The sequence below is a fragment of the Vulpes lagopus genome, chromosome 10 (genome assembly GCF_018345385.1).
Source record: "Vulpes lagopus strain Blue_001 chromosome 10, ASM1834538v1, whole genome shotgun sequence".
NCBI lineage: Eukaryota > Metazoa > Chordata > Mammalia > Carnivora > Canidae > Vulpes > Vulpes lagopus.
In genome coordinates, this window is record NC_054833.1 from 22674787 (window position 1) to 22688541 (window position 13755).

Here is a 13755-nt window from a genome sequence, read left to right on the forward strand (position 1 = left end):
GCTGAAGGCGGCGCTAAACCGCTGAGCCACCCGGGCGTCCCTCGGGGGTCAGATCTATAGATGTGTGTATCAGGAGCATCACGACGCACTAGATCGCGGTTTTCAGGCTGGGGAATCCATAAGTGCCACCAGGGAATTGTTAAAAGTCCATGTTCCTGGTTCCCTGCCTTGTACTCAGAGGTTCTGACCCAGCAGAAGAACTTCTGAGAAGTTGCATTTTTAATAAGCACTGGAAGATACTCTGGTGTACACGATGCACAGACCCTCTGAGAGTCCCAACAAAACCGATGCCAAGCTCCGGCCCCTGCAACAACCTGACGACCTGAAGCAGGTGGTACTGTCGTTATAGATTTCCCAGGAGAATAGCCTGCAGGCTCTAATCCCCCTCCCCGTGATGTGAAGTTCTGTCCATCGGGTACGTACCAAGTGCCCGCTGTGGACCAGGCACTGTTCTAGAACAGGGGGAACGAGGCAAAGCCTTGCCGTGTTGGTGGAGCTTACAGGCGAGCAGGGGATGGCCTAGCAACAGTGCAAGGTGTGACGCATCAGGACGCTGTATGCTGTCAGAAAACTCCACGGGGCAGAGAGGCACAGGGTGTGATGAAGGGTCGCAGGTGTGTGGGGGAGCCTGGCTCCAAGGGAGCAGGGGAGCAGAGACCTAAGCGAGGTAGGAGAATGTTGGCTTCACGTCTCTTTTCACAATGAGGAAGGAACACGTGAGAAATTGGCGTCTCACTGGCCAGGAAGGGCTTCTGGAAGCGTCTACCCCGTGGTTCCTAGGCGGGCTTTTGGTTAGACTCCTGATTCAGACGTAGGGTTTCCGGTCAGTAGAAGTCCCCCAGATGCTGCTGCTTGAGCGGGATGACGTCCATGCCTTGGCCTGTCCCCTGACCTGGGAGGGGGGCTGCGTCCCTCCGCGGGGCTGCCTGGGTCGGCCTGGCGATCCAGCACAAGCAGCGGGGTTCCCGAAGCCTGCGGCCCTTGCTTCAGCGGCACAGACAAGGACACGAGGAGCCAGGTCTGCTTCACACGGACGGGACGCAGTCCTGATGCTTTGCCGAGGCTCGTCCTCGGCCCCTTCCTAGCCCGTGACGACGACGATGACGTCGTCAGAGCACTTGTCCGTCAGATTTCCGAACGGTTTGCAAGTACTGACGTCCGCTGAAGTGCTCCCCACGCCCGGCCATAGAGTCCCTGGCGCGGTCCTGTGGGAAGGTACGGGCCCCGACGGCAGATGAGGACGCCGAGGCGCAGAGGCCAAGCGTCGCGCCGGAGGTCGCCCAGCCTCGCTCTGCTGCCTCCCAGGGGTGACCACGCACGAGTGCCGCGCTGACTTGCCCTCGGGGCCACATCTGCTCGTTCAGGATGCCCGAGCCGTCTCCCTGAGCTCACTAGCAGCCGCTGCCCTTGGGTCCCGCGGTATAATCTGCTTCTGGCGTCTCCCTGACGAAACCACCGCATCCCATTTCTTTCCGGGTAAAATACTGTCTGGGAAAAGCTTGTTTTCTCAATCCTAATTATACTGATTCATTCTCCTTCTATTTTTAGAAAGCGGTGTTCAATCCTTTTTTTCCTTTCTTTGCTTATGAGTTTTGCCGTCGCCCCTGTAGGAGGCTGGTGAGGGGGAGGGGGCGACCCACGTGACCTTGGCGATCTCGGCTATCCCCCCCCATTCTTACCTGTGTGCCCCATGCTCACCGGGACGTTACCCCCCCTCCGCCGTTCTTACCTGCATGCCCCACGCTCATCTGGCTGTCCCCACCCTGGTTCTTCCCTGCATGCCCCACGCTCACCTGGCCATCCCCACACCCTGATTCCTACCTGCATGCCCCATGCTCACCTGGCCAGCTCCTCAGGGGCCCAGTCACCCTCCAGTTAGGACAGTAGCTCACCTGTCGCTGTGGCAGGGTTGATGTGGCGCCTTATTAGGCTTGTCGCCCTGCCCTGCCCCGAGGCCTGGCGTGGCAGGCCGTGTGTGCGGAGCTGCGTCCCTCCACATCCCAGCCCCAGGGGACACCTGCTGCAGAGCAGGCTTTCCCTGTTACCTGTTGAATGAGTGCATGAGGTGTCCCCAGGCCAGACGGGGGTTGGGCAGCGTCTCATGGGACCAGCAGGGTGGCTGGGAATTAGAATCTCGGGCCTGGAGGCGTCTGGGGGGCCGGGCGGGGCCCGCACCCCGGCCGTTGCCTCCTCCCCTTGCGTTCGCGCCAGGAAACCTGATGTTCCTACCCGTCCCGTCCTTTCCTCTGTGGGCGCCGTCTCGGGTGGATCTCTGAGCGCGCCAGGTTTCCCCTTCGGAGCCTCTAGCCAAGCGCGGGTAGGTGTTGGGATGCGCTCGGAGCGGCGGCACCGCCAGCAGCGCCTCCTGCAGGAGAACAGGCCTGCGGGCCCCACGGTGGCCGTGCCCCTGCGGCCCACCCCAGAGGACCCTGTGTCAGGGCCCGTACACGCCCTGCCTGAGCCGTGGTGCGCTGGGCAGTCACCGGGCAGTGGCTGCAGGCGGGGGTGACACACGTCACCTGCGTTTGCTTCTTGCCAGAGCCTCAGCGAGGTCCGTCATCGCATCACCCCCACCCCCCACTTGACACATGGGGAAGCGGGGCCGCAGAGGCTAAGCGTTGGGGGCCCCGCAGCCCATGGCCCATGGCCCCCCAGTGTGGCAGCAGCAAGCCCCGCACAGGGGCGGGTGTCCTCTGTCCTCCCGCGTCAGGCCGTCCCTGCAGCGTGCCCTCGGAGACTGGCCCCCGGACGGTGGGCGAGTCCTGGCTTCAGGCCCAGGTGGGCCTTCCCCGGCCCTTTGCGGCGTCGAGCCTCGGTTCTGCGCCCTCCTGGCCGCTCCGGCTCACCTGTCTTGTCTTGTCGGTTCAGAGTGAGGTGCGGTGCTCGGCGTCCCCGGGGCCAGGTCCCCTGCCCAGAGTCCCAGCAGAGCAAGCGAGGAGCCTGCAGCTGGCCCCCACTAGCGCCCCGCCCTCGGCACCCTAGGGGACACCTCCTCCTCCTCCAGGCCGGGACCTGGGCAGCCACGTGCCCTGAGGGGGAGTCACAGGGGTCAGCGTGCCGGCCACTTGTCCCACCCGTGGGTAAATGTTGGGAGTGGGCTCTGCCCCGGGACCTCGCGGAGATCCCTGCAGCCTTCCCACCCGCTTGCTTCTGAAGCGCTTGTTCAAATGGCCACGTGCCATCCTGCCGAGCCCTTACCTGAGGCCTGAGGGGCGCGTGGAACACACGGCACGTGCTTCCTCCGCTTCCAGCCTCGGCCTCGGGCCCTCGGAGCCTCTGCCCAGAGCTTTTATTTTATTTTTTTTTAAGATTTATTTATTTATTTATTTATTTATTTATTTATTTATTTATTTATGAGAGAGAGAGAGAGAGAGAGGCAGAGACACAGGCAGAGGGAGAAGCAGGCTCCCTGCGGGGAGCCCAATGTGAGACTTGATCCCAGCACCCCAGGATCATGCCCTGGAGCCAGCGCTAAATCGCTGAACCACCCAGGGATCCCCTGCCCGGAGCTTTTATGCACACGTTTTACAGTGGCTCCCAGTAGGGGTGGCTGCTGCTGCTCCTCCTGCTGCCGCTGCTCCTCCTGCTGCTGCTCCTCCTCCTCCTGCTGCTGCTGCTGCTCCTCCTGCTGCTCCTTCTCCTCCTCCTCCTGCTCCTTCTCCTGCTGCTCCTTCTCCTGCTTTTCCTGCTCCTCCTCCTCTTCCTGCTGCTCCTCCTCCTGTTCCTCCTCCTCTTCCTGCTACTCTTCCTCCTGCTGCTCCTCCTCCTCCTGCTCCTCCACCTGCTTTTCCTGCTCCTCCTCCTCCTCCTCCTGCTCCTCCTCCTCTTCCTGCTGCTCCTCCTCCTCCTCCTACTGCTCTTCCTCCTTCTGCTCCTGCTGCTCCTCTACCTGCTGTTCCTCCTCCTCCTGCTACTCTTCCTCCTGCTGATCCTTCTCCTCCTCCTGCTGCTGCTCCTCCTCCTGCTGCTGCTCCTCTTCCCACCTCCTTTCCCCCCCCCCCATTTCTTTTTGTCTCTTTTTTCCCATTTCTATAACTGATGCTTTTCCAGTTTCACCAGGAATACGTTAGCAGTGTACACGAGTATAAAAGCAAGGCCAGTTAATCCACCCATTACATCCAAACAAATGCAAGTTATCATCTGTGTGTTTCCCCACAGGCGTGAGCCTTGAGTGCCCTGCCACCACCTTGTCCCTGTGCTGTCCCGGGGAAGCGTGCTTTGGCTCCTCACCTGGACCTCTTCGCCATGCAGAGGCCGTGCCGCCTGCTGTGTGTCTGCAGGGACACCCCTCCGTTCTGCAGCTGGCGGGGGAGGCCAGCGCAGTCTTGGCCAGCCAAAGCACTGGCTAGGAAGGCACCTGCTCACTGAGGCCCACGTGGGGCTTCTTTGGCTTCCTTCCTTTGGGCCTCGTAGCAATGCTCCAAGAGAGGGGCACTGTCCCACTTAACAGCTGAGAAACTGAGGCACAGAGCAGCTTTCCCAAGGAAGCTCAACAAAAAGAATGACGACTGGGGTTCTGCTAGGTCTGTGGGACCCTTCGTGTCAAGTTAGGTTGTGACCTGACGAGGATCAGCGGAAATGCAGAGGAGAGGGGATGGGGCCGGGGGGCTACAGGATGGAGCCGGCTAGCCAAAACTCAGGAAGCCCGGCTTGGTTTTATTTTGAAATATTTCTAATGGCAGTAAATCCAGAGGGTGGGAGAGCTTGGGAGGAGGGACAGGGAGAGGAAATGCCTTTAACAGTCATTTCCTCGGTGCTCAGGCTCTGATCAGCTCACACGGCCCCTCCGTACCGCCACGCAGCCATGTGCAAGGGCTTGAGGATGTCCTGGGTTTCCCTCTGATGACAAGAGACGTATTCGGTTCCCTTAGGGTGTCTCAAAAACCGTATAAGATGGTTCTTATAGCTCAGAGCTGGGAGATTTTTGTCCCAGAGAAATAGACCTAGTGCTGAGGACGGTTTGTATTGTTGTTAATAGGCTGGTGATGTGTGTAATAGAGACAACATATCAATAGCCCCAGACAGGTTAATTTAATTCTGTTTAGAATAATGCAGTTACCTCTGTAGACTACAGTCAGTTCCTTAGACCTTGGGCTCTACAGTTTCATGTTATTAAAAAAAAAAAAAATCACTCAGGTCACAATTGCAAGTGCTGCAGCTTCTTTATAAACATCTGTTTCATATACAATAATATGTTAACAGGTAGGGTTTGGGCCACATTACAAAAAAAATTAAACTTATATAAACATTCTAATAGCCATTTTCTTCTTGGATGATTTCCATGGTGAGTAAATGCGACTGCTATAGTTGATTCCTGATGAGTTTTATTTTATTTTTTTAAGATTTTATTAATTTATTTTAGAGAGAGCCAGAGAGAGCGTGAGCTGGGGTGGGGGGAGGGGGAGAGGGAGAAGCAGGCTCCCCGCTGAGGAAGGAGCTGGACATGGGGCTCCATCCCGGGACCCTGGGATCATGACCTGAGCCGAAGGCAGAGGCTTGACCAACTCAGCCACCCAGGTGTTCCCTCCTGATGAATTTTGTAACAATGAAGATACTCAGTATTGGATCCAGTAGTATCTATTAACCATAATATTTCCATGTTCTTTAAAAGGTTTTTCGTGTTTTAACCAAGGGAAAAGGATGTTTGTAAATTAAATTAGCTTATGTTTGCAGAGGGGAAAATAAAGGTTCAGAAGACCCCGGGAGTTGGGGGAATCCGTGGATAGACAGCCGAAGTGCTAGCTGTTTGGACTTGTGCATAAACCTCAATTTTGCACCTAAATATGGGAAAGATGAAAGTTCTGGAAATGCAGGTGGCATGGCATGCCTCAGACATTGGAAAGACCTCTCCTTCACCCTTCAATGCCCAAACTGGTGACATTGATCCAAAAAAAAAAATTGTTTAAATAAGGAACTCCTAAACCCTTATGGTTAAGCAACATATTTTCTTTTTTTTTAGTAATAAATTTATTTTTTTTTTTTGGTGTTCAATTTACCAACATACAGAATAACATCCAGGGCTCATCCTGTCAAGTGCCCCCCTCAGTGCCCGTCACCCATTCACCCCCACCCCCCGCCCTCCTCCCCTTCCCCCACCCCTAGTTCGTTTCCCAGAGTTAGGAGTCTCTATGCTCTGTCTCCCTTTCTGATATTTCCCACACATTTCTTCTCCCTTCCCTTCTATTCCCTTTCACTATTATTTATATTCCCCAAATGAATGAGAACATACACTGTTTGTCCTTCTCCGATTGACTTACTTCACTCAACATAATACCCTCCAGGTCCATCCACGAAGCAACATATTTTCTTTCAAACTATAACTAATAAGGTTTGTGACCCTCCTGCCATAGGTGGCAGGAAGGAGAGAGGAGAGGAGAGCTGAACTGGGGACGTCCGGGGTGGGAACGGCCCAGAATACCAGAAAGCATCTCGGTAGCACAGTCTGCTCAGTAGGTGGCCGCTCTGGAGTCCCTCCTGAGGAAATTCTCTTTCTTCCAAGCTCCGAAGCCTTTCTCAGTACCCTGGGCCTCCCCACCCATGTTGCTTGCTTTTGTTTGTTTGTTTTGTTTTGTTTTTTAACAAACTTATTTTGGAATAATTTTTGGTTTACAGAAAAGTTGCAAACTAATACATAATTTCCGAGGACCCTGCCCTCTGTCTCCCCCTTGTTAACATATGACCGCAGGACCTTTGTCACAGTCAAGATGCTGCCACGGGTGCAGTACTGTTAACCGAACCCCGGCCTGCACCCGGATGTCACCAGGCTCTCCAGTAGTGACTGCCTGTCTCGGGACCCCATCCGGGATTGCGCCTAGTTGTCGCACCTCCCTCACTTCCTCTGACCCGTGGCCTCATGTCTCATGGCCTGGACGGCCCTGGGGAGCCCCGGCTGCCCACTCGATGGGTTAGGTCCTTTGCCTTTGGGAGCGCGTGGGCAGAGTCGCTCCCCGGAGCCGTGCTTGGCCAGAGGAGCAGGGAGGGACCGAGGAGGCTGAAGGTGGGACATCGTGCCCCCAAAACGCATGGGGAGGCCCCGAAGGCTGGGGCACTCCCTGTTGGGACCTCCCCGTCCCCTGTGCCAGCTGCACCGGTGGCCTCCGGCCGATGCCTCCCCTGTGCCCGGCGGTCAGAGGCCCCTGTGCCCTGGAGGGCGACAGCACAAGGGGCACTGCGGCTGCACTTGCTGCCCACGAACCCGAGGAGCACAGGAGCAGGTGCTTCTCCCGCCCTGAGCCAGCGGCCGTGCAGCCGGATGGGACTCTCTGTGGGAGAGACCGCTGGCTCCTGCCATGGCCTGGGCCTGAGCCTGGTCAGCGCCTCCGTAACCCAGAGTGGCGTTTAGCTTTGTTCTCGCACAACGTGGAGCGAGTCCCTGCTGATGGCTTCTCTGTGGGTAACCTGCCTCACTGGTGAGAAAGGCTTCTGGGTGGCAGGGTGCCCTGGCACCTGCCCTGCCTCCCTCCAGGCCCCACGGGGACGTTTGAGCTGCAAAGCTAGTGTCTCTATGGACACGTTTCTATCCTGAGAGCCAGATTCTATCCCGAGGCTTAAAGAAAAAAAAAAAAAAAAAGCTTCCCTTGTCGTGATGCCCAGACTGGGGAGCGCGTGTGAGGCCGCGTGTCCGGGGCCTTGCCGGGAGGTCACAGGCTCTCTTTCCCTGCAGAGCTGGAGAAGGAGCTTTCCCGGAGGCCCAAGAAGGTCTGCATCGTCAAAGTGGTGGGGACTCGGAACCTGTGGAAAAACATCGTGGTCCTGTGTGTGAACTCGTGAGTCGCAAGAGGGCGTAGAGGGCGGGAAGAGGCTGGAAAAGAGAGGGGGTAGAGGAGAGGCCCGCGGGGGCCGCTGGCCAGAGCTTCGCCCTCGGCCAAGGGGCCCTGGGTTAGGGCCCAGCACCCCGTTACCAGGGAGGTCCTTCTGATCTTCACTCATAGTCCTGCCCTCCCCTGACCGCACAGGTGACCTCCGCTCAGGGAAGGGGTGGGGGCGGGGGGAGAGCTTACACCCCTCTGGGAAGGGCCTCAGGACTGCTGTCTTGGAAGGAGAGAGGCCCAGGCCCTGGGCTCTGGCCCACCGTGCCCCACAGCTGCACCGAAGCAGCTCTAGATACTGGGGTCCTCTTTACACCCTTGTCCTATACACGAGGACAGGGAGGCCCGAACCCTCAGGCCTCAGCCTCCCGACCCAGCTGTGGCCCTGGGCCCGGCCACCACACCGCGGTCCAGTCTCAGATGCAAGCCAGGCTGATGGGACCATTAAAAATGGAATGACAAAAAAAAAAAAATGGAATGACTTTTCCAACGTTTACTTCTGGGGAAGAAAGAAACAAACTGTGACATGGAAGAGATGCCAAGTTTCCATTTGAGTGCTGCTTGTTTGCGGGGAGGGAATCCATCCCTCTGACCTCGGTACCTGTGGCGCTCGGACTTCCTGCCTAACGGAACACAGAGGGAGGAGATTTTCCTGAGAGCCCAGTAGGCTGAGAAACAGGGACAGTCATTTGGGGTCCCCAGAGACGGACCGAATCTCACCAGTTGCCGAGGATTTCCCGAGTGGAAATGAGTTCATTTGGCAAAGGGCAGCTTCCTCCTGCGGGGACAGGGGTCTCCTGCCGGGACAGGGGTCTCCTGCCATTGACCTTGACGCATCCTCGCGGGTGACAGAAGCCCTCTGATTTCCCCAAAGCAGGGAGGGGCGCGGAGGGGCGGGTGGAGAGAAGGAAATTTATAGCTGCGAATGAGCTCTCCGAGCACCGCCCTCGTGGTGCACGTGCACCTGCATCCTCCCTCGGGGGCCCGGGTGCATTTGTGTCCCCAGTTCCCAGACTGGACATCTGTCTCCAGCGGTTGGGACACACGTTTCCCAGCGGGTTTCTGTGATTCTCTGGGGGAGGCAGGAAAGAGCCTGGCCCCGGGGCAAAGGGAGGGAAACCGTGGTAAGCTTTAGGAATTGAAACAAAGGGTCCAAGGCCAGATGACCTCACTTGGCCTGACGTCCTAGGCTTCCCCAGGGGTGTTTGTCAATAGCAGCAGGAATGGGGGAGGTAGGGAGTTCTCTGGAAGGACCCCCGTGTTTCCAGAATCCTGAGCGCGGGAGGAAGAGGGAGAGGCCCAGGTAGGGAGCCTGTGTAAGTAACCGGTGCAGGCCGCTTAGCCTCCTGGAGCCTCCTGAAGCCCGTCTGTAAAATGGGTCTGACGGGAGCTCTTAGGGTGCGGACGTGGGATTAGGTGAGTCGATGCGTGGAGAGTGCTTTTCACAGCAGGCCTCCTGCTTCTAGGCTCCCACTCTTCTGCTAAGGCTGGAGGAGAGCAGAGCGAGCACCCCGGGGGCCGGGGCGGGGGCGGGGGCATGCGCCCTCGCTGCCCTGAGGTCTCCCTCCACGCACTGCACCCACCCCGCAGGCTCACGGCAAGGCCCCCTGTGATGGCTGAGCTGCCCGTGTGCATCCCGGGCACGGACCCCTCCTGCCTTTGCACCCCTGCCCACTGCCCCCCGCCCCGGGTCCTGTCTCCCACAGGCTGACCGGCTACGGGATTCACCACTGCTTTGCGAGGAGCATGATGGGCCACGAGGTGAAGGTGCCGCTCCTCGAGAACTTCTATGCCGACTACTACACGGTGGCCAGCATCGCCCTGGCGTCCTGCCTGGCCATGTGCGTCGTGGTCAGGTTCCTGGGGCGCAGGGGCGGGCTGCTGCTCTTCATGATCCTCACCGCCCTGGCCTCGCTCCTGCAGCTCGGCCTCCTCAACCGTGAGTGGGGCCCGGGGAGCGGACGGGCCGCGGGGGGCGGGGGGTGCAGAGCCCAGGGGACGTGAGCTGGCCTTGCACCAAAGGCTGTTGGACAAGAGCTGGGTGAGACTTTAGGGTACAGTTCCCTGCGACCTGCGCTGTTATCCCAAAAGCCACAGCCTGAGGAAGGTGCCCTGGGAAGCACGGGTTTTAACTGCAAGGTCCACGGGGGCTACCCTGGGCGGAGGGCGTCGTGCCTGCCCCCATCCCCCACCCCGTACCCCCCACCCGCACCCAGTGCTGGGGCCTTCCTGGCCACACCGTCATCCCCCGCACGTGAGGCCCCGGCCCCACGGACGTGACCTCCCCGAGGGCCACACTGTTTCTTTGTGCTGCAATCACGTGACCAGAAGAACAAAGCGCCCTTTCATGGGAAATACGGGGAAACTTTGACACCCTTGTATTGGGACACTGCTCTCCGGCAGCTGTTCCCAAGTTCATCAGCTTGTCTTTGGGCCAAAGAGTTCCTCAGTGAATGTTAAAAATAATTCACGGACGAACTAGAGCATCCGCACGGCCCCTGCAGCTGTAAGGGTGCAGGCTGGACACAGCTCCGCGGGCGTGGAGGGAGCGCCAGGCATCCCCCCCCCGCGCCCCTGCACCCAGAGCGGGAGGTGAGAAAGCTCGGGGCCCCCCAGGACGGGCTCGGGGCCACAGGACACAGGTGCCCCCGCCGCTCCCCTCCTCCACAAGGGGAGCCCCTGAGGGCAGGACCGGGGCTCTGGGCCGGTGCAGGTGCGGCGGGGGTCAGAGCGGCGGGGGACGGAAAGCCCGCCGTCGTCGGGGGGCGAGCGTCTGCCTCGGAGCAGAAGGAAAAGGGAAGAACTGGGAACCGCCTGGCCTTGTGGCGCACGCCGATCCCGGATTCCGGCCCGACCACTGCTGAGCTGCCGCCTTCCTGTGCCTTCCGGGCCTTGGGGGAAGCGGCCTTGCATTCCGCTGTGACAGATCGGGGAACAGAGGAGGGGTGTCTGTCCCCGGGCCCTCCCGCCGCCCAGCCTACCCTTCCAGGGAGCCTCGGGCGGACCTGCAGGGAGGCAGTGGTCCCTGGGGGTGTCACAGGGCCGCTCTGACCCCGGGCGCATGGTGCACACGAGTGGCCGGGCACCCCCGGGCTCAGAGCCCGCAGACACGCCGCCGGCCGGCTGCCCCCCCACCCCCGCAGCACCTGCTGCTCCCTCCAGCACAGACCTGCAGTGGCTCCCGAAGGATTTTATTCAGGAGGAAATTAACCCTTCAGCGTGAGGTCTAGAAGTGGTGCTGGGGCCTCCGCTCTGCAGGGGTCCGTGCTCTCCCCGCCCAGCAGAAAGCTGCGTCGAGGGGGGGGCCAATCCCGTGTCCCGGGTCGCCCTCACCCACAGGCGTCTGCTTCCCTGTAGCACCCGGCCCCCCGGCAGGTGTCGATCCTGCTCCCCCAGGGGCCCAGCCCCGGGCTGGCGGGGAGGTGGCTTGGGAGCCAGTCTCATGCAAGAGCCCTGTAGTGGCTCCTCCCTAACGTGCTTCCTCTCTCCCCTCTTTACCTACCGTCTCCGTCCTCGTCCACGTGGGGGCCGTCATTTCCGGGGGCCCAGTGATCGGGAAATACAGCCAGCATCCTGACTCAGGTGAGCCCCCAGTGCCCGTGCGGTGCACCCAGCCACTGTTTGTTGCACCCCAATGGGCGTTTTCATGAAGACTCACAGACCTGTGGTTTCCCTCCCTGTCTCTCTCCTCCTCTCTCCTCTTATCCTTCAAGAGTTGCAGCTGAAGTTGGCCGTAGGTTGGACACTATGAGCTACATTTGTATTCTCTACTTCCTCTCACCTCTAGAAAGAGCACCTCGTTGCCCCGTCTGTGCCCGCCTTGCACGCATGGCCTCACCTCCTCCCCTGGCATCGGCAGTCAGCCCGGGGCCCTGCTGGCGCCAGGACGCCGCTGCAGCGTGTCTCGGGGGCAGCGCCTGGGTGACACCAGAAGCCCCCGGGGAACCCCCGGGGAGCACTGGAGGCCGGCTGACCGTGCTGCCAGGGGAGGCCGCTGTCCGCCTTTGTCCGTGGCCGCGGGGACAGCAGAGCTGCTGCTGCACCCACTGGCCACACACGCCTGGCCTGACCCGCCCCCGTGCTGTCGAGACGCCCTGCAGTGGCATCCCTGCATTCAGGATGCAGCTTTGCAGGCAACTGAGCCGTGCCCCGAATGTGTGACCCCAGCAGCATGCCAGTGCTCTGTGCTAGACCTGCCTGGGTGTGCAGTCAGACTCTGCTGCCGTTTGCAAGGTGCTTGGACCGGTCGAGCACTGTCCCTCCAGGCCATAAAGTCTTCTGCTTGGGTTACTTGAGTTTTTGTTCCCTTAAATGCAACCTGGCATACCCTGTCCTGTGTGCTGGACGGGTCACACCTGAGCCCGGAAGAGCCAGGGCTCTCTGGGGTGCAGAGGCCTTGTTTCTCTGAAGGCTGGGGTAGGAGGGACACTGCTAGGACCCCCGGGGGGGGCCACCAGCCTTCCCCCCGGCCCAGGCCAGGCTTGTGGCCTCAGGAATCTGGCAGTCAGCATGGGCTCCAGCATCAAGCCCACGGGGAGTCACGGGAACCCTAACAAAGTCTGCTGCCCAGAGGGTCTGACCTAGTACACCCAGAGGTGCTCCTCGGTCTCCAGACGGAACTGAGCGTGCCAGGCTGCGCCCCCACCTGGGGAGGGGGAAGGGGAAGGCGCCCCGTGTCCCCCATCCCCTGCCCGGCTGCTGTCTTGCACGGCCCCCCACCTGCCTGGCCAGCCTCCTTTCCCTTCCCTCTGGCCCCCCCTCACCACCCCCCTCTGATTCTCCTTCAGGTATGAGCGATAGCGTCAAGGACAAATTCTCCATCGCGTTTTCCATCGTGGGCATGTTTGCCTCCCACGCCGTGGGAAGCCTGAGCGTGTTCTTCTGTGCGGAGATCACCCCCACGGTAATCAGGTAGGTCCCAGGAGGCGCCCCACCTGGCGGCCTCTTCCTAGGACTTTGGGGGTCCGGGGGGCACAGCAAGGCTCCCACAGAATGAACCCGAGTGTCCCTTGTCCCACCCCGGCCTCCAGGCGGGGGTGCAGCGTGCGTCCTGAGCCGTCAGGGCTTCAGATGAGGGGAGCTTGGCCCTGACTCCCAGGCCCACAAGGGTCCGCTGGCACCTGACCCGGGCATCCTTCCAGGCGTGAGCCCGGGGAGCGGGGAGCGGGGCACTCTCCGAGGTGCAGGACACTCTGCGCCGTTCCCCTGGAGGGCCATTGGCTGGGGTTTCAGTTCCTGAGGGAAGGTTGGCTCCGTCCTTGCCAGTCCGGAGAGTGGCACCGGGTGCCACGCGCCCTCCGATGCTGTGACGATAACAGCGTAATAGAAGGGTTTGCCTCCATGGAGAAGGGCGGCCCCCACCGCAGGACCGGGCCCCTTCCCTGGCGATCGCTGTTGCGGCTCAGGGCAGGGCTCATCCCGGCTGGCGCCACACTGGACCTCGCCTGGGCACTGCCGACCCACGGGCTTCTCGAGCGTAGACATTGTGGGTCCGGGTGCTGCGGAGGACCTGGGCGGGGGCAGGCGGGGACTTGCCTCCGCACCTCTGGAATCATGCCCACGAGGGGAGTGTCACGTGACCTCATTTTGCTCCATTCTCCCGGACTTTCACAATACACGCCAAGTCTGGGCGCCCGTGGGACCTGATGGCACGGGATTGTCGGTGTAGGAGGGAAAAAGCAATTAGATGCCCGGTGACGCACCGTGTCCCGACCTCCCACGGCCAAGTGAAGAGGACGCCTGAGCTTAGTTCACGCTGAGGTTGCAAGATGCCCCAGGCGGACAGCATCTCCCTCCGTGTCTTTCCTTTGCTGGTGAAAATCTCCTTCCCTGACCAAGGCACACGGCGAGGAGGGCCCTCCCGTAGAGCAGAGGTCACGCACGGCCCGCTGGCCTCTCCGCAGCGCCGAGGGACCGGGGGCCGCCACCCCGTGACTGCCGCTGCTGG

At 60.2% G+C, this 13755-nt stretch overlaps 1 protein-coding gene across 2 annotated transcripts in view; it reads left to right on the plus strand.

The window, feature by feature from the left end:
- Positions 1 to 13755, plus strand: part of SLC22A23 (solute carrier family 22 member 23) — a 163108-nt gene that overhangs the window by 139907 nt on the left and 9446 nt on the right. Inside the window, exons 6-10 of one of the 2 annotated variants that reach the window (XM_041771623.1) lie at positions 7664 to 7766; positions 9515 to 9747; positions 11358 to 11390; positions 11522 to 11545; positions 12596 to 12719. In XM_041771623.1, coding sequence (XP_041627557.1) covers positions 7664 to 7766; positions 9515 to 9747; positions 11358 to 11390; positions 11522 to 11545; positions 12596 to 12719 — 517 coding nt within the window. The remainder of the gene's footprint in view (positions 1 to 7663; positions 7767 to 9514; positions 9748 to 11357; positions 11391 to 11521; positions 11546 to 12595; positions 12720 to 13755) is intronic. The other variant, XM_041771624.1, reaches the window with a different exon arrangement.